We start from the raw sequence: 21,393 nt of genomic DNA on the forward strand, positions 1-21,393 counted from the left end.
CTTATTTTTTATTTTTTATTTTTATCAGGAATAATATTTGTGTATGACATTGTTTGGTGTACTATGCATAAAAGGAGAGTAATAGCCCATCATTTTTTCACCTTTGGATAGTTGTACTCCCAATTTTGATCATCATGATTTATTGACTGCAAAGAAAATGTATTGATCTACTTGGATTTTTACAGTTTTTTACGATTGCTTACACACTAAAATTTAACTTTTCCCACAATTAGCAAAACCTTACACTCAAGGAGCAAAACACAAGGCTATATTTGCACAACTGTAAGCACATTGTCAGCTTCACACTATTGGCAAAACATTACACACAGTGATTTGCAAAACACTAAACACACTTGTATACATCAGACACAGAAGTATATCATGATGTCACTTCCTTGCAATTCCAAAGCACTGACTGTCAAATTACCACACCTATGAGCCAATCTGTTAAACACAGCCATCAGGTGCACAAACACATGATTGCTAAATTGTAGACACACCAATCAGGTTTAAGCACTATAAAAATGCAGCAGGTAGGTTCACCTGCCTTCAACCAAAATGGAAGGAGTCAGAAGAAGAGTGAGGGTGAGAGGAGGAGTACACAGAGGAGGAGAAGGAGGTAGAGGAAGAGGCAGAGGCCGAGCCAGAGGTCGAGGAAGACCTGAAGCAGGAGGAGAACGTGCACAAAGAAGAAGAGGACCAAACTTATCAAATGACATTCGTGCAACACTAGTGGACCATGTTGTGAACCACGGATTGACGCTGAGGGAGGCTGGACTGAGAGTTCAGCCAAATCTTAGCAGATATACAGTGGCATCTGTCATAAGGACTTTTCGACAGGAAAACAGGTGAAAGAAGATCTGTCTACAGTTACAGTAATCAGCCGCTAATTGTATGCACCATATCAGCACTTGTGATACCCCTTCTTGTGACATTGTACAGTAAGTTACATGTATTATTCTCTACATAGGATTGAGGGTCGGGAACGACAAGGAGGAAGGGGGCCCATATTCACGCAAGAACAAGAGAGAGAGATAATAAACATGGTTTTGGCCAATAATGCTATCAGGCTCAGAGAACTACAAGCCAACATTATCGGTGACCAGGCCATTTTCAATAATGTCCATCAGGTCTCTCAGTCAACACTGGCACGCATCCTGAAAAAACATCAGGTTCAAATGAAACAACTTTATCGAGTGCCTTTTGAGCGGAATTCAGAGAGGGTCAAACGGCTGCGGCATGAGTATGTGGAGGTTTGTATTGTTCACTTTAGCACTGTGATGTTGCATACTGCACACATGACATTTTTACATTGACTGTATACTAGACCTTTCCTGAACTACACAATCTTGTCTTTCACTGTATTTCAGAGAGTTTTGCAGATGGATGCTGATGAAATCCTGCATGAATTCATATATATTGATGAGGCAGGGTTCAACCTCACAAAAGCAAGAAGGAGAGGCAGAAATATCATTGGCCACAGGGCTATAATCAATGTCCCAGGGCAACGTGGGGGTAACATCACCCTTTGCGCTGCCATTTCACAGCATGGGGTTCTCCTTCGTCATGCCAAAATGGGCCCTTACAACACACCTCACATTCTCGCATTTTTGGACCGATTGCACCACATCGTCACAGCAGGTAATGAAATGCACCAGATGCAATACACTGTCATCTGGGACAATGTGTCATTCCACCGCTCTGCTTTGGTCCAGAACTGGTTTCAACACCATCCACAGTTGACAGTACTATACCTTCCACCATACTCTCCGTTTCTAAACCCTATCGAAGAGTTTTTCTCTGCATGGCGGTGGAAGGTTTATGATCTCCAGTCCCAGGCTCAGGTACCCCTCATTCAGGCCATGGAGGATGCCTGTGACCAAGTCCACGCCGCAGCTGTGCAAGGATGGATTCGACATTCAAGACGGTTCTTCCCGCGTTGTCTTGCTAATGAGGATATTACTTGTGATGTTGATGAAATTCTCTGGCCAGATCCAGCTAGGCGAAGAGATAATGTATAGTATGTTACAGTTTTTTTGGATTGCTTACACACTAAAATTAAAAGTAGTACACTATTAGCAAAACCTTACACTCAAGAAGCAAAACATCAGCCCATATTTGCACAACTATAAGCACATTGTCAACCTTACACTTGTTGCAAAACTCTACACACAGTGATTTGCAAAACACTAAACACACTTAACATACATTACACACAAAAATCTATCATGAAGTCACGTCCTTGCAATACCAAAGCACTGACTGTCAAATTACCACACCGTCCAACCAATTGGTTCAACACAGTCATCAGGTGTGCAAACACTCGTTTGCTTAATTGTAGACACACCAATCAGGTGTATAAGCACTATAAAAAGCAGCAGGTGAGTTCATTGGTCTTCAAGCACAATGGAAAGAGTCAGAGAAAGAGTAAGACGAGGAGGAGGAGGAGGACGAGGAGGAGGAGGAGGACGAGGAGAACGAGGAGGAGGACGAGGAGAACGAGGAGAACGAGGAGGACGAGGAGGACGAGGAGAACGAGGAGGACGAGGAGGAGAACGAGGAGGAGGAGGAGGAGGAGGAGGAAGGGGAGGAAGAGGAAGAGGAAGAGGAAGAGGAAGAGGAAGACAAGAAGGTGCTCAAAGAGGACCGAATCTGACAAATGAGATCCGCGCAACACTGGTTGACCACATTGTCAACCACGGCCTGACGCTGAGGGAGGCTGGACTGCGAGTACAGCCAAATCTAAGCCGATATACAGTGGCAAGTGTGATGAGAACATTTCGACTGGAAAATAGGTATTGTAAAAATATCATCATATCAAAAACATCTGCACGGTTTCAGTAACTGCTTACAGTACTATATTCTATGCACTATCAGCACTTCTGTTACCTTTTCCTGTGAAATTACTGTACTATTGTATACTGTTTTTTTTTCTACATAGGATTGAGGGTCAGGGACGACAAGGGGGAAGGCCTCCTATGTTCACAGAACAGCAAGAGAGGGAGATAGTAAACATGGTTTTGGCCAACAATGCTATAACACTCAAGCAGCTCCAAGCTAACATTGTCAATAACCACGCCATTTTCAACGATATCCATCAGGTCTCAACATCAACACTGGCACGCATCCTAAAAAAAAAACATATTCAAATGAAGCAAATTTATCGAGTGCCTTTCGAGCGCAATTCCGAAAGGGTGAAACGACTGCGGCATGATTATGCAGAGGTATGTATTCACTTTAGCAGTGTGATCTTGCATACTGTCTCATAATCTTTTACTGTACTGTAATATGTATACTAGATCTACACTGAACTACACAATTTTGCCTGACACTGTTTTTCAGAGAGTTTTACGAATGGATGGAGAGGAGATCCAGCATGAGTTCATTTACGTAGATGAGGCTGGGTTCAACCTGACGAGAACACGAAGGAGGGGAAGAAACATCATTGGCCACAGGGCTATAGTCAATGTCCCAGGGCAACGTGGGGTAATATAACACTCTGTGCAGCCATTACACAGAATGGGGTCCTCCACCGCCATGCCCATATGGGCCCTTACAACACAGCACTCATACTTACATTCTTGGACCAATTGCACAACATAACAGCAGCAAATCAAATCGATCATATGCAATACATTGTTGTCTGGGACAATGTGTCTTTCCACCGCTCTGCTCTGGTTCAGAACTGGTTTCAGCAACATCCACATTTCACCGTCCTATATCTTCCACCATACTCTCCATTCCTCAACCCTATAGAAGAGTTTTTCTCGGCATGGCGGTGGAAGGTATATGATCTCCGTCTCCAGGCTGAGGTACCCCTCATCCAAGCCATGGAGGAGGCCTGTGACCAGATGGAGGTAGCAGCAATGCAAGGATGGATTCGTCATTCAAGACGTTTCTTTCCAAGGTGTCTTGCTAATGACAACATTGCCTGCGATGTTGATGAAATTCTCTGGCCAGATCCAGCTAGGCGAAGAGACAATGTCTAGTTTTTTTTTTTTTTTTTTTTTGAACTTACAATACGTAAAGTGACGTTTGGTTACAGTATTATGAATCTCCATGTCAACATTTTGGGCGTGTTGAGAAATAAATGAGTTTCTTCAGTCTGCAACATTGGTCTTGTGTAGTGTTTGGTGAATTTACATTATATTTGTACTTTGTTGAGAGTAGCCTACTCTAATCATAGGGAAGTAGAAGTGCTAAAAGTGTTTTAGGTTTATCACAGCAGAGTGTAACTCGTGCAAACAGAGTATAGTAATGTGAAACGTGTGTGTTTCATATGGTAACAAAGTGTGGTTTTTAAAAAGAAGTGTATAGTTTTTACAAGAGTGTTTAATTTTGCAAAGGATCTGTAGTGTTTTGCTAATTGGGTGTGTGGTTGTGCTAATTGTGTGTAGTGTTTTGAAAACACGGGCCCTGTTTTGAAAATCGTGCTTAAGCAATCAAAAAAAACTGTAACTGTAGTATTTTCTGTACAATATTGTCAGTTTTTTTCAGATTATTTTTTATGTTTGTTGTTGTTGTTATTTACTGTAATTGTAACCTGTACTGGATACAGTATTTTACGTTTGTCTGTTGTTTGCTGAGCTAACAGTGTTATGCACACTACTGTAGTAGCATGAAAACTGGGACATGTTTTGTTGTGATTCTCCATGTTGACATGTTGACTGATTTGGGTATATGGAGAGAAATAAATGATATTTTCCTCAGTCTGCAGCATTGGTCTTGTGTAGTGTTTGTATAGTTGCACTTTCTCTGTGTACTTCATTTACAGTACTCTAATCACTGAGAATTAGACTTGCTAAAAGTGTTTTAGATTAGCAACAGCAGTGTGTAACTGGTTCAAAAAGACTGAAGTCATATGAAATGTGTGTGTTTCGTATGGTAACAAAATATTGTTTTTATGAAGTTGTGTATAGTTTTGACAAAAGTGTTCCATTTTGCAAATGATCTGAAGTGTTGTGCTACTTTGGTGTAGGGTTGTGCTAATTGTGTGTAGTGTTTTGACAAACCGGGCCCTGTTTTCAAAATTGTGCTTAAACAATTGAAAAAAACTGTAATAGACAGACTAACTTTCTGTTTTGTCTGCTTGGACTCAATAGATAAGTATGGTTGCGTTAATCATTTTGTAGGCAGTCGTGTTCTTTTGATCAATCTGAAATTTGTACAGTATAATATCGTTTTGATTAATGTATTTATGCTTTGAGAAGGCAACTACATATTGAAAACCATTTACTGTTTTGCAAAAGGCCACAGAGTTCTCTCTCTTTTGAACTTTATATTTGGAAATCGACAACATTGTTCCAAAACAAATGCTTGTACGCGATTGAGAAAACTGTAACCTGTTTACTTTCCAAGAAAGGTAGGCTTCATGAGCTACTTGCCCCCAACAGTGTCAATGCTGTAAATATGTTGTAACAGTGATATTCACTTTGAGTGATTGTGAATAAGATCACGTCTTGGAAGGCTTGCTAGTGTATATACTGTATAAATATTCATGTTTGCAAATGATCCCTAATAAGAACATGCTGTATGTCTGTGCGTGTGTTGTGTGTGTGTGTATGCGAGCATGAGAGAATGCATGTGTGTGTGTGTGTGAGTGTGTGTGTGTTTCTGTGCAATGCAGCCTTGAAGGGACCTTTGCAACAGCAAACAACACTATTGATTTGTCCTTCATTCTGCCCCAGTGAGAGTACAGTTACAGTTATGTTCCATAGACCGGAACTCTGGTTACCACGTAGCTCTGAGGGTGGTACGATTATCATAGGGGTTAGGTGGTATGGGTAAAGTTAGAGTGACATTGGTTTGGGATAGGATAGAGCAGGACCACCCAAAGTAGGGCCAAACTTGGCCTGCTAGAGGCTTCCAGAATTATCTTATGTATAATGGTGGGATTTTGCAACTCACTACTTGCTGCACCATACCCACATTTTTGGGCACCTCTAGGATAGAGGGTGGAGGTTCTGGTATGGTTTGGTGTTAGTTAGATCTATGGTAGATATTAGATATAGACGGGTGATGGAGGGAGAGAGAGAGAGGGAGGAAGGGAGGGATAGCAGTTTTTTACCTTGTACATGTCTTCATATTTCAGGAAGAGGACGTTTGAGTCCATGCGATGCTCCCAGAACTCCTGCACATGCTCAAACCAGGAACCATATCCCACTATGAGACAGAGAGAAAAAGGAGGGGGGAGAGAGAGAGAGGTGGAGAGAGTTTAGTGAGTGTCCCCAGGTGACTAGGCTTTCTCTTCCCTCTTCACGCAACCTGGCCTGATCAATTACTTATTGACTAAATACTGCCAGTTCTCCCTGTTAGCTACCCATTCCTCATAGTCCCAATTAAGAAAGGTAGTCCAGTGTTGACAGAGGACACATGTTGAATAGTGACACCCCCTGCACACTGGGGCGGGTGAACCCTGAACTCTGACACTCACGCTTGTCATTCATGAAGCGTCTGCAGAACTCCTGGAAGGTTCCGCGGTAGCTCATGGTCCTGAGGGAGCGGTGGAACTGGTAGTAAGACACCACAAGATCTTTAGGGTTCCTCGCCATGTAGATCACCTACAGGAGAACCACATAGAACCACATGGACAATTAGGATTGAATACATGGAAACATTATACAAACATTATACAAACTAATTGAAGTGTACTCTAACCTTGGACTCTCCATTATGCATGGCTGTAGGCAGGAAGCGGTAGGGCAGGTGGCTTTTGATCAGACGAGGAGACGTCAATTCCTGGGAAAACATAGAGGAAACGTCATCACAACATTGGGAACAGAGACGGTATAAAACAAGAAGCAGAAAAACACCTAATCCATGTGGTGGGCTGAGTGTTTTGGTTACCTTTACATGTCTGTTTTACAAGCAATTATTTCAGATTCAGGAAGTAGTAATACTCAGTGCTGTAGGCCTACCTGTATGATCTCTAGACCAGACTGAGGGTACTCCAGAACAGTAGTAATACTCTGTGCTGTAGGCCTACCTGTATGATCTCTAGACCAGACTGAGGGTACTCCAGAACAGTAGTAATACTCAGTGCTGTAGGCCTACCTGTATGATCTCTAGACCTGACTGAGGGCACTCCAGAACAGTAGTAATACTCAGTGCTGTAGGCCTACCTGTATGATCTCTAGACCAGACTGAGGGTACTCCAGAACAGTAGTAATACTCTGTGCTGTAGGCCTACCTGTATGATCTCTAGGCCAGGCTGAGGGTACTCCAGAACAGTAGTAATAATCTGTGCTGTAGGCCTACCTGTATGATCTCTAGACCAGACTGAGGGTACTCCAGAACAGTAGTAATACTCAGTGCTGTAGGCCTACCTGTATGATCTCTAGACCAGACTGAGGGTACTCCAGAACAGTAGTAATACTCAGTGCTGTAGCCCTACCTGTATGATCTCTAGGCCAGGCTGAGGGTACTCCAGAACAGTAGTAATACTCAGTGCTGTAGGCCTACCTCTATGATCTCTAGGCCAGGCTGAGGGTACTCCAGAACAGTAGTAATACTCTGTGCTGTAGGCCTACCTGTATGATCTCTAGACCAGACTGAGGGTACTCCAGAACAGTAGTAATACTCAGTGCTGTAGGCCTACCTGTATGATCTCTAGACCAGACTGAGGGTACACCAGAACAGTAGTAATACTCAGTGCTGTAGGCCTACCTGTATGAACTCTAGACCAGGCTGAGGGTACTCCAGAACAGTAGTAATACTCAGTGCTGTAGGCCTACCTGTATGATCTCTAGGCCAGGCTGAGGGTACTCCAGAACAGTAGTAATACTCTGTGCTGTAGGCCTACCTGTATGATCTCTAGACCAGACTGAGGGTACTCCAGAACAGTAGTAATACTCTGTGCTGTAGGCCTACCTGTATGATCTCTAGACCAGGCTGAGGGTAATCCAGAACAGTAGTAATACTCAGTGCTGTAGGCCTGCTTGTATGATCTCTATACCAAACTGAGGGTACTCCAGAACAGTAGTAATACTCAGTGCTGTAGGCCTACCTGTATGAACTCTAGACCAGACTGAGGGTACTCCAGAACAGTAGTAATACTCAGTGCTGTAGCCCTACCTGTATGATCTCTAGGCCAGGCTGAGGGTACTCCAGAACAGTAGTAATACTCAGTGCTGTAGGCCTACCTCTATGATCTCTAGGCCAGGCTGAGGGTACTCCAGAACAGTAGTAATACTCTGTGCTGTAGGCCTACCTGTATGATCTCTAGCCCAGGCTGAGGGTACTCCAGAACAGGAAGCTGCTCATCAATGTTCATCAGACCAATCTCATCTGGGTCCGCCCCCTGACTCACCAGATACACCACCTCCTGAAGGAGACTGGTACCTGGGAGAGGGAGGGGAGGGAGAGAGAAAGGTAGAAAGGAGAAAGAGAGAATCAAGAGGAAAGTGTAAATGGGTAGTTGTTTGTCAAAATGTAAAATTACACCAATGAGGGAAATAGTCACAGCCCAAACTACACCATTATACTGCTATGTTTAGCAAACATTTACCAACATCACACCCCAAATGATCTACACTGAACAAAAGGTTAGTGAGTAACAGTTCATATAAGGAAATCTGTCAATTGAAATAAATAAATTAGACCCTACTCTATGGATTTCTCGACTGGGAATAAAGATATGCATCTGTTGCTCACAGATACCTTTAAAAAAAAAGTAGGGGCATGGATCAGAAAACCAGTCAGTATCTGGTGTGTGACCACCATTTGCCTCATGCAGCGCAACACATCTTCGCATAGAGTTGATCAGGCTGTTGATTGTGGCCTGTGGAATGTTGTCCCACTCCTCTTCCATGGCTGTGCGAAGTTGCTGGATATTGGCGGGAACTAGAACACGCTGTCATACACGTCAATCTAGAGCATCCCAAACATGCTCAATGGGTAACATGTCTGGTGAGTATGCAGGCCATCGATGAACTGGGAAATTTTCAGCTTCCAGGAATTGTGTACAGATCCTGCGGTTGTGAGGCAGGTTTGACATACTGCCAAATTCTCTAAAACGACGTTGGAGGCAGCTTATGGTAGAGAAATTAACATTAAATTATCTGGCAAAAGCTCTGGTGGACATTCCTGCAGTCAGCATGCCAATTGCACGCTCCCTCAAAACTTGAGACATCTGTGGCATTGTGTTGTGTGACAGAACTGCACATTTTAGAGTGGCCTTTTATTGGCCCCAGCACAAGGTGCACCTGTGTAATGATCATGCTGTTTACTCAGCTTCTTAATATGCCACCCCTGTCAGGTGGATGGATTATCTTGCCAAAGGAGAAATGCTCACTAACAGGGATGTACATTTGTGCACAAAATGAGAGAAATAAGCTTTTTGTGCGTATGGAAAATGTTTTTATTTTTTCATACTAGCCCCCCGTGGGAATCGAACCCACAACCCTGGCGTTGCAAACGCCATGCTCTACCAACTGTGCTACATCCCTGCCGGCCATTCCCTCCCCTACCATGCCTTGTAGATGTATTATTGTTTATGCTTATTCCAGTAATGTAAAGTACTTAAGTAAAAATACTTAAAAGTATACTTAAGTAGTTTTTTGGGTATCTGTACTTTACCTTACTATTTATATTTTTGACTACTTTATACTTTTACTTCACTATATTCCTAAAGAAAATTATGTACTTTTTACTCCATACATTTTCCCTGACACCCAAAAGTACTTTTTACATTTTGAATGCTTAGCAGGACAGGAAAATGGTCTAATTCACACACTTATCAAGAGAACATCCCTGGTCACCCCTACTGCCTGTGATCTGGCGGACTCACTAAACACATGCTTCGTTTGTAAATTATGTCTGAGGGTTGGCGCGTGCCCCTGGCTATCCGTAAATTGACAATGCAAATAGTCCGGATAGCCATGATTAGCTGTTCAGGATTCTTATGGCTTGGGGGTAGAAGCTGTTAAGAAGCCTTTTGGACCTAGACTTGGCGCTCCAGTACCGCTTGCTGTGCGGTAGCAGAGAGAACAGTCTATGACTAGGGAGTCTTTGACAATTTTGAGGGCCTTCCTCTGACACCGCCTGGTATAGAGGTCCTGGATGGCATGAATATTGGCCCCAGTGATGTACTGGGCCGTACGCACTACCCTCTGTTGTGCCTTGTGGTCGGAGGCCGAGCAGTAGCCAAACCAGGCAGTGATGCAACCAGTCAGGATGCTCTCAATTGTGCAGCTGTATAACTTTTTGAGGATCTGAGGACCATTGCCAAATCTTTTCAGTCTCTTGAGGGGAAATAGGCTTTGTCGTGCCCTCTTCACGACTGTCTTGGTGTGTTTGGACCATGATAGTTTACATAAGTATTTTATATTTCATAAATGTGCAAACATTTCTATAAACCTGTTTTCGCTTTGTCATTATGGGGTATTGTGTGTAGATAGCTGAGGATTGTTTTTTATTTAATCAATTTTAGAATAAGGCTGTAACGTAACAAAATGTGGAAAAAGTCAAGGGGTCTGAATACTTTCCGAAGGCACTGTAAGTATATTTTAGCAATTACATTTACTTTTGATACTTAAGTATATTTAAAACCAAATACTTTTAGACTTTTACTCAAGTAGAATTTTACTGGGCGACTTTCACTTTTACTTGAGTCATTTTCTATTAAGGTATCTTTACTTTTACTCAAGTATGACAATTGGGTACTTTTTCCCACCTCTGGTTTAATCATATTTAGGTAATTGAAAGGCCCTTCTATTTTGGCAATAGAAAGTAAGAGAGTGTTTGTTGTCATATTTGTTGTAGGGGACTGAGCCACAAGTCAGGGACCAGTTGAGCACAGATGACAGAGACAGAGCCACAGAACAAATAGAAGTTATCGACATCAGCACCAGCACAAAGCCAAATCAACCACATCCCAAGTTTATTGTAATCCAGAAGCGAGCTGACACTTGGGTTGGGTGGTTTCCAGATTTTTCATATCATCATACTGTCCTTCTCTCTATTCCAGGATTTACAGTATTACTAGTTTAGTACACAAACTAAACTTTTTTACACAAAAAAACGTAAAAAATACCATTGGGCATCTGTTACCAGAATTCTAACAAAATTAGCACAAGTAAAAGCGAATTTCCATGGAGGCTGCTAGCTAAGTATGCTAATGAGCACAAACAAAAATAAACAAATTGCAAAGACAGGGAATCCAGCTCATAAAGTTATACATATATAGGTAGGAGATACCGAATGTCATTTTTGGTGAGTTTGGACATTTACAAGTGAATGTGAACGAGAGACATTGTGCAAATGAACAAAGTTTTGATGCATGCTTGTCTGCTCTGAAGCAGCATGTGTACAGGCTGTGTCTGTCTGGAATCGCTAGGGCAACGGGCCTGCCTGCTCTGCTCAGAGAAGATGGGGGAGGAGCAGACGCCGAGAACAGAGAAGAAAAAACGCAAGGAAATCAAAATAGCAGTGGCAGCTGTACAGATACAGTGCCCTCCACAATTATTGGCACCCCTGTTTAAGATGTGGTCGAGGACTTCCAAAAATTCTCCTTTTTTTTTTAACAACATAGAACCCAAATGCAAAAAAAGAGAAAAATCCAACCTTTTATTTAAGTACATTACTTTGGTGTAAAAAAAAAATCACACATTTAGAAAAAAAATACTTGAAATCATGTGTCCCACAATTATTGGCACCCCTGATGTTAATACTTTGTACAACCCCCTTTTGCCAACAAGACAGCACTTAATCTCCTCCTATAACATTTCACAAGATTGGAGAACACAGAGAGAGGGATCTTTGACCATTCTTCTTTGCACAATCTTTCTAGATCTTCCAGTGTCCTGGGTCCTCTCTTATGCACTCTCCTCTTTAGCTCGCCCCACAGGTTTTCGATTGGGTTGAGGTCTGGGGACTGAGATGGCCATGGGAGGACCTTGAGTTTGTGACTGCTGAACCATTTTTGTGTAGATTTTGCCACATGTTTTGGATCATTATCCTGCTGAAAGACCCAATGACGACCCATCTTCAGCTTTCTGGCAGAGGCCATCAGGTTTTTATTTAAAATGTCCTGGTAGTTCAAAGCGTTCATAATGCCATGCACCCTAACAAGGTTCCCAGGGCCTTTGGAAGGGAAACAGGCCCACAGCATCACAGATCCTCCACCATACTTCACGATGGGCATGAGGTGCTTTTCGGCATACTCATCTTTTGTTTTACGCCAGACCCACTTAGAGTGTTTGTCGCCAAAAAGCTCAATCTTAGTCTCATCTGACCAAAGCACACGATCCCAGTTGAAGTCCCAGTGCCGCTTAGCAAACTCCAGACGTTTACGTTTGTGAGTGTTAGTGAGAAAAGGCTTTTTCCTTGCATGCCTCCCAAACAGCTTGTTGGCATGTAGGTTGTCTGATGGTTGTTTTGGAGACTTTGTGACCCCAAGATGCCACTCTTTGATGCAATTCTGTGACAGTGAGCTTAGGACTTTTTTTTACTTCTCTTACCATCCTCCTCACTGTGCGTTGTGGCAAGATAAACTTGGGACCTCTTCCAGCCTTGTTTGTCACTGTTCCAGTTGTTTTAAACTTCTTAATGATTCCTCTGACTGTAGATACGGGCAAGTTAAGGCGAGTGGCTATTTTCTTGTAGCCATTGCCTGACTTATGAAGGTCGACACAAATCTGCCTTACTTGAATGGTGTGTTCTCTTGTCTTTGCCATGTTGACAAATGGGTAAGAGAATTAGGCCTCTGTGTCACGTCATATTTATACCCCAGGGAAACAGGAAGTCATGAATTACTAATTAAAAGTTCCTAGATACCCTGACCAACTTTAGCAACTACAGAAAAATATATTTTTTTAAAAATCAATAAAAAATGTCAGCGGAATTGTTAGGGGTGCCAATAATTGTGGGACACATGATTTCAAGTTTTTGTTTTTCTAAATGTGTGCATTTTTTTTTTACCACCAAAGTAATGTACTTAAATAAAAGGTTGGATTTTTCTCTTTTTTTGCATTTGGGTTCTATGTTGTTAAAAAAAAAAGGAGAATTTTTGGAAGTCCTCGACCACAACTTAAACAGGGGTGCCAATAATAGTGGAGGGCACTGTAACTCATCCAAAGGGCTTTGACTTAAAAATGCCAGAAAGCTTAAACAATATGATGCCCCATCACCTTATTAATTCAGTAACTTACTTAGATAACTAGCAAGTTAAATTTAGGGGTCGCATTAACACAGAATTCTTCATTTTTCACAGCAGGAAAAAAAGATACAACTCGTAATATCTTGCTGCGTTTTGTAAATGCAGATCTAAAATGCTTCTTATTGTAATTTCTGCTCGGCATTAGACTAATTTTGTGCTTCAGTTGCACTTCTCCACTCAGATGAGAATTCAGGAACGGGCATTCTATCAGCAGACAGTGCGCTGACTGATGTGTAGCAACTTTTCTCTGTACTTTTCTCTGTACTTTTCTCAGGTAAAATTCAACTCTTAGCAAAACTCTTAGCAAAACATTAGGAAATGTATATGGCTACATTATGTCTATGATAAACATTAGAAATGATGGCCGTGCATTGTTTTTGCAAAAAATACCTTGGTTTTCCATTGTAAGCCTTGATAAGTTCCTTTCCTGAGGATGGCTCACCCCTCACAGTTCTGGGGGACTTCAACCTCCCTACGTCTACCTTTGACTCATTTCTCTCTGCCTCCTTCTTTCCACTCCTCTCCTCTTTTGACCTCACCCTCTCACCATCCCCCCCTACTCACAAGGCAGGCAATACGCTTGACCTCATCTTTACTAGATGCTGTTCTTCTACTAATCTCACTGCAACTCCCCTCCATGTCTCCGACCACTACTTTGTATCCTTTTCTCTCTCGCTCTCCTCCAACACTACTCACTCTGCCCCTACACAGATGGTAATGCGCCGTCGCAACCTTCGCTCTCTCTCTCCCGCTACTCTCTCCTCTTCCATCCTATCATCTCTTCCCTCTGCTCAATCCTTCTCCCTCCAATCTCCTGATTCTGCCTCCTCAACCCTCCTCTCCTCCCTTTCTGCATCCTTTGACTCTCTATGTCCCCTATCCTCCCGGCCGGCTCGGTCCTCCCCTCCAGCTCCGTAGCTTGATGACTCATTGCGAGCTCACAGAACAGGGCTCCGGGCAGCAGAGCGGAAATGGAGGAAAACTAGACTCCCTGCGGACCTGGCATCTTTTCACTCCCTCCTCTCTACATTTTCTTCATCTGTTTCTGCTGCTAAGGCCACTTTCTACCACTCTAAATTCCAAGCATCTGCCTCTAACCCTAGGAAGCTCTTTGCCACCTTCTCCTCCCTGCTGAATCCTCCCCCCCCCCCCCCCCCCCCCCCCCCCTCCCTCTATGTGGATGACTTCGTCAACCATTTTGAAAAGAAGGTTGACGACATCCGATCCTCGTTTGTTAAGTCAAATGATACTGCTGGTCCTGCTCACACTGCCCTACCCTATGCTTTGACTTCTTTCTCCCCTCTCTCTCCAGATACAATCTTGCGACTTGTGACGGCCGGCCGCCCAACAACCTGCCCGCTTGACCCTATCCCCTCCTCTCTTCTCCAGACCATCTCCGGTGACCTTCTCCTTTACCTCACCTCGCTGATCAACTCATCCTTGACCGCTGGCTATGTCCCTTCCGTCTTCAAGAGAGCGAGAGTTGCACCCCTTCTCAAAAAACCAACACTCGATCCCTATGATGTCAACAACTACAGACCAGTATCCCTTCTTTCTTTTCTCTCCAAAACTATTGAGCGTGCCGTCTTTAGCCAACTCTCTTGCTATCTCTCTCAGAATGACCTTCTTGATCCAAACCAGTCAGGTTTCAAGACTGGTCATTCAACTGAGACTGCTCTTCTCTGTGTCACGGAGGCTCTCCGCACTGCTAAAGCTAACTCTCTCTCCTCTGCTCTTGTCCTTCTAGACCTGTCTGCTGCCTTTGATACTGTGAACCATCAGATCCTCCTCTCCACCCTCTCCGAGCTGGTCATCTCTGGCGCGGCTCACTCTTGGATTGCGTCCTACCTGACCGGTCGCTCCTACCAAGTGGCGTGGCGAGAAGCTGTCTCCGCACCACGCGCTCTCACCACTGGTGTCCCCCAGGGCTCAGTTCTAGGCCCTCTCCTATTCTCGCTATACACCAAGTCACTTGGCTCTGTCATATCCTCACATGGCCTCTCCTTTCATTGCTACGCAGACGACACACAACTAATCTTCTCCTTTCCCCCTTCTGATAACCAGGTGGCGAATCGCATCTCTGCATGTCTGGCAGACATATCAGTATGGATGACGGATCACCACCTCAAGCTGAACCTTGGCAAGACGGAGCTGCTCTTCCTCCCGGGGAAGGACTGCCCGTTCTATGATCTCGCCATCACGGTTGACAACTCCGTTGTGTCCTCCTCCCAGAGTGCGAAGAGCCTTGGCGTGACCCTGGACAACACCCTGTCGTTCTCCGCTAACATCAAGGCGGTGACCCAATCCTGTAGGTTCATGCTCTACAACATTCGGAGAGTACGACCCTGCCTTACACAGGAAGCGGCACAGGTCCTAATCCAGGCACTTGTCATCTCCCGTCTGGATTACTGCAACTCGCTGTTGGCTGGGCTCCCTGCCTGTGCCATTAAACCGCTACAACTCATCCAGAATGCCGCAGCCCGTCTGATGTTCAACCTTCCCAAGTTCTCTCACGTCACCCCGCTCCTCCGCACACTCCACTGGCTTCCAGTTGAAGCTCGCATCTGCTACAAGACCATGGTGCTTGCCTACGGAGCTGTGAGGGGAAAGGCACCTCCGTACCTTCAGGCTCTGATCAGTCCCTACACCCAAACGAGGGCATTGCGTTCATCCACCTCTGGCCTGCTGGCTCCCCTACCTCTGCGGAAGCACAGTTCCCGCTCAGCCCAGTCAAAACTGTTCGCTCTGCTCTGGCACCCCAATGGTGGAACAAGCTCCCTCACGACGCCAGGACAGCGGAGTCACTGACCACCTTCCGGAGACATTTGAAACCCCACCTCTTTAAGGAATACCTGGGATAGGATAAAGTAATCCTTCTACCCCCCCTCCCTTACCCCCCCCCCCCCCCCCCCCCCCCCCCAAAAAAAATAAAATAAAAAAAATAATAATAATCTTTGTAAAGTGGTTATCCCACTGGCTATAAGGTGAATGCACCAATTTGTAAGTCGCTCTGGATAAGAGTGTCTGCTAAATGACGTAAATGTAAATGTAAATGTAAGCTCATTTACTTGTGTGGCTGCCAGCCAAATAGCGTTGCACTTCTGTTGTCATCTGATGAAAATGAAGCTATTTTCTGCTGAATGTGTTGCACTAATGTATTTTCTGTGAAGGAAAACTATAGTTGCACGTCCTTGATCACTCTGTTGAAGCAAAGAAACACTGTTGACCTTCAATATAAAACGCCACCCCTGTCAATACACAGCTGGACTCACTTGCTCCCACTTTCACCCATTGTGCTATTTACAAACAAACACGTGACTGACTCAACCATTCTGGGGAACTATGATAAAAAATATAAGCTTCATAATGTAAAATAATGTGACAGGTGAAATGAAGAACGTGATCTGCTTTATCTCCTAACGTATTGCACAAGTTGACTGCAGTTATTTACTTAAAAAGTACCTATAAATATAAACATTCATTGAAAAACTTCAAAGAAATAGTTTAGATGGTATTGACGGTATTGAAAAACCACCCAGTGGCTAATTCCAAATACCCCGGTATACGGCATATATACGGTATACTGCCTAAGCCTACTGTCCACTTGTGTACAATGTCTTTACCAACTGCATATTTTACCAGGACTTGGAAAATGTTTCTGACATTTATTTTCACCAAAAGCTTTGTGGACATCGGGGAATTGCACATCTCCCGCCATTCTCTTTGATGGGCCCGAACCTGTTGCAACATGGACATGATTGAGGAGGATTCGTGGCTAGGTGCGCTTGCACGTGGAAGGACTGTGCTCTCCTTTGTTTACCACATTGGGATGGAGATGCCTACTCTAAGAGGCAGAACTTTCCCAGCTACTGTTTGTGTGAGTGACTTTGACCCTATGAAAGTGGAACAGAAGGAGGCCTTGGGGATACAGCAGCGACCGTGGGACTGCTGTGTGCATGCGGACCGCACATGGTACTGCGACAACATCCTCTTGGACTTCGGTGGTTTGAAGAAACAGAAAATACTTTTGGAGTTAACATGAAAATAGAAATAATGAATGAATGTGAAAAGGTGGACTGAATGTTGCTTTTAAACATATTTGCATTGGAATGTTCTGTCAATGGCATTTTGTAATAGGAAGAAAATAAAAACGTGCATATTTGATAGACTCAGTTAACTGTGTCCAAGATTTTTGTTTTGCATAAAATGTATCTCGGCAATATACTATTCAAGTATTGAATTCTATTATAAGTAGGCCCATAGTTACATACAGTGTATTTTATGTTAGAGAAACTTGGACGTTTCTTAGTGGGAGGGGACGTATGTAAGGATAGGATTGGATGTTCATCATTGATTAGTAATGCCTGACCTGTCTATAAATTCCTTTCTGTCACATGAACTGATTGAGATGGTGGTTGCTTCTGGAGAATAATGACACGTTTTACATTGCTGCTGTATGCTGCCTCTGTCTAGTCTTAACTTTCCTATAGTTGACGTTCCACTCTACAAACCCTGTAAATGGCGTGTTAGGGATGGATCAACATTTACATAATGGTTACCTGGAGGAAAATGTGGGAGGGTCATGCTTTTCCAATTTCAGTCAAGGGGAGGGTTTAGTCTTTTTTAAATCTAGTCCAGGGTAGGGTCACGTAATTTTTAATTGATGAAATTTCAATATTTCTGTGTTTTAGAATGAGTTGCTTATTAGGCTATATATCGATGTGTGCCCAATGCCGCCCTTCATCTCTGATTCTCTGCTGGGCGGGCAACATCAAGTGCTCCTATAGGCTATTTAGTGTGGTCTCAATCAAATGATCCATAGCCTATAGGCTACGAAGTGCATGCTCGGACACTATATACACTATATATACAAAAGTATGTGGACACCCCTTCAAATTAGTGGATTTGGCTATTTCAACCACACCTGTTGCTGACATGTGTATAAAATCGAGCACACTGCCATGCAATCTCCATAAACAAACATTGGCAGTAGAATGGCCTTACTGAAGAGCTCAGTGACTTTCAATGTGGCTCCTGTCATAGGATGCCACCTTTCCAACATGTTCTGACCTGCTAGAGCTGCCCCGGTCAACTGTAAGTGCTGTTATTGTGAAGTGGAAATGTCTAGGAGCAACAACGGCTCAGCCGCGAAGTGGTATGCCACACAAGCTCACAGAACAGGACCGCCGAGTGCTGAAGCGCGTAGCGCGTACAAATCGTCTGTCCTCGGTTACAACACTCACTACTGAGTTTCAAACTGCCTCTGGAAGCAACGTCAGCACAAGAACTGTTCATCGGGAGCTTCATGAAATGGGTTTCCATGGCCGAGCAGCCACACACAAGCTTAAGATCACCATGCGCAATGCCAAGCGTCAGCTGGAGTGGTGTAAAGCTCGCTGCCATTGGACTCTGGAGGAGTGGAAACGCGTTCTCTGGAGTGATGAATCATGCTTCACCATCTGGCAGTCCAACGGACGAATCTGGGTTTGGCGGATGCTAAGAGAACGATACCTGCCCGAATGCATAGTGCCAACTGTAAAGTTTGATGGAGAAGGAATAATGGTCTGGGGCAGTTTTTCATGGTTCGGGCTAGGCCCCTTAGTTCCAGTGAAGTGAAATCTTAATGCTACAGCATACAATGACATTCTAGACGAGTCTGTGCTTCCAACTTTGAGGCAACAGTTTGGGGAAGGCGCTTTCCTGTTTCAGCATGACAATGCCCTTGTGAACAAAGCGAGGTCCATACAGAAATAGTTTGTCGAGATTGGTGTGGAAGAACTTGACTGGCCTGCACAGAGCCCTGACCTCAACCCCATCAAACACCTTTGAGATTAATTGGAACGCCGACTGCGAGCCAGGCCTAATCGCCCAACATCAGTGCCCAACCTAACTAATGCTCTTGTGGCTGAATGGAAGCAAGTCCCCTCAGCAATGTTCCAACATCTAGTTGAAAGCCTTCCCAGAAGAGTGGAAGCTGTTATAGCAGCAAAGGGAGGACCAACTCCATATTAATGCCCATGATTTTGGAATGAGATGTTTGACAAGCAGGTGTCCACATACTTTTGGTCATGTAGTGTATATAATACACCACTGACCTGCCAAGGGAAATAGTCCTCGGGCTGATTAGCTACTAGGGTAGGGTAGACTGACAAATGGACAAGAATTGCATGACATTTTTATAAAAGGCAATTTTTTCTCGGACCTGCAAAAACAATGGTCGATTCACGCATTGCTTTTACTATAAAGGAGATCTTTCCACCCACGGTGGTCTGTGAACCCAAAACCTTCTGGCCCGCAGCTCTGTGCTCTATCAATATTCCTGTGTTGCCATGTAATGCTTACAAGAAGAAGAGCAATTTCTAAAACTGCACATCTAACTCTGGTCTGTCCAAGAAGTGAGGGTAAACGGTAGACATGTTCTCTGCTATCCACTTCATTTAAATTATTATTTTGGGTCACCTGTTTTTTTTTCAAGCATTCAGGGAGGGTATAGGTAATATATTTAGCTTAAGGGAGGGCCAGCCATTTGCATTTCAGAGAGGTCTGATTTTATCCATTCACTCCCTTACAGTAATAATATTGTAGGGAACAACAGCACTGATCACTGACTGCCAGCCTGCATCTGTTTCCAGGCCTAGAGAGCACAACAACCTATACTGCTCCCACCTCTCCTTCTCTCCTCTCACTCCTGCAATCATACTTTACTCGTGCAGATGCATATATAGGCACTGCTGGAATCCTGTGTGGACAGAGAGGAAGAGACATTAAAGGAATAATTGCTATATACAGTATGTCTCTGAAAGATTTGACTCCCACAATGAACTTGAGGGAAGATGGATATTTACGCCCACCGAGTCACGTGACCAGGAGGACCCACCCGTGCCGAGAGTTCTGCTCCAGCACAGGTTGTCAACACACAAGTGCGTCACGCGCAAGCACGGCGCGTCAGCCCGGTCCGCAGCAGCACAGCACTGCGCAAAGCAAGCTGGTTCTGACAGAAAGGGACGGATGTAAACATTAACCAGAGGCCTGACAATACAATACATTGTCTGTGTATCCGCCGAAAACAAATGTCAACAGCGAATGGATGCGAAGTGCGCAGGCGTTTAACGCAACTCGAAGGTTCCCATTTGATAAGTTATTCATTTCAGCAGCACATAACTCAGAATTAAAAGTCCTTCAATGAGCTGCCATGACTGCCACGAAATCAGACTGTTATCTATTTGTGAATGTTCCTGATACAGCCAGTATTTAGCCTGCTGCAGGCTATGTTTGGAGAGAGGTAAACATTGACGCCCTTCCTTATAGGCCAGTGCATCTCACAATGTTTAGATGCAACTCTGAACACAATGCAAGGATAAACTCATAAGGACTCAACTGGAGACGTTTGCGTTTATTACACACGACACGATAAGACGAAAGAAATGTAAAGCAACTATAGACCTACACCTAAGAACGTGCATCCTCAAGCCTACAGCATGCTGCATCTCAGGGTACTGAACTAACGTATTGCATAGCAACAACACATGTCAATATTGTTTACCTGACTTGGGATACGTGACAATCCATATGTCGCTACTTCTGAGGGAGAAGTTCGCGATCTCCTCCATCTTTCCTCTGCAGAAGGGTGGAAGTCGCACTCCATCAAACTCGAAGTATTTGCTCTCAAACTCTATCGGGGTGCTTGGCGTGTCTGCTTCGCTCTCTGCCATCCTCGAAAATATATTTACAATCAATTAAAAGGTTATAACTAAATTTGTTTTGATAGCGATAATATGTCTCCTCTTGAGTCGGGATATTTGGCTTGGCTAGGACGTGATATCCGCGAGCGAAGTACGCCTTGACCTTCAGCCAATCACCTCGTAGCAAAGTGATGTAATGCGATGCGCTCATATGATGCGCGCGCCTTCTCCTCAGCATCAGCACCAGTTCGCTGTTGCGGGCCACGCGCGTGCTCACTAGTCTTTGTAGCCGGAAGACGAATGCTTTCAATCGTAGGCTGCATTAAGCATTGATGATGGTGCAGGTAGGCCTGTTGTTGTTCTTGGAATTTAAAATCAACAGATTACGTTTTCCAATTCTACGTGAATGGCATTCTTCAGTAGCCCATGGAATCGTTCTTGTTTGATCCGGGTGTTAGACTGCTGTGAAATGCCGCAAAACGCTGCCAAGCCATCCGCGCTTCAGTCGTCTCCTGAATTTTTCTGAGCGAATACACAACACTTTACGGTATCGCG

The 21,393-nt window shown here is 44.0% G+C and overlaps 1 protein-coding gene across 1 annotated transcript in view; it reads right to left on the reverse strand.

Annotated features, from left to right (window-relative positions):
* Positions 1-20,868, reverse strand: part of LOC311139927 (sulfotransferase 4A1) — a gene marked incomplete at its 5' end in the record, with an annotated part of 29,479 nt that extends 8,611 nt beyond the window's left edge. The window contains 5 exons of the mRNA XM_084174927.1: positions 6,068-6,162; positions 6,434-6,560; positions 6,658-6,738; positions 8,210-8,340; positions 20,700-20,868. Of these exons, the coding sequence (XP_084031053.1) occupies positions 6,068-6,162; positions 6,434-6,560; positions 6,658-6,738; positions 8,210-8,340; positions 20,700-20,868 (603 nt within the window). The remainder of the gene's footprint in view (positions 1-6,067; positions 6,163-6,433; positions 6,561-6,657; positions 6,739-8,209; positions 8,341-20,699) is intronic.
* Positions 20,869-21,393: the final 525 nt, after the last annotated feature.

The sequence above is a fragment of the Coregonus lavaretus genome (assembly GCF_964263955.1).
Source record: "Coregonus lavaretus genome assembly, chromosome: 13".
NCBI classification, from domain to species: domain Eukaryota; kingdom Metazoa; phylum Chordata; class Actinopteri; order Salmoniformes; family Salmonidae; genus Coregonus; species Coregonus lavaretus.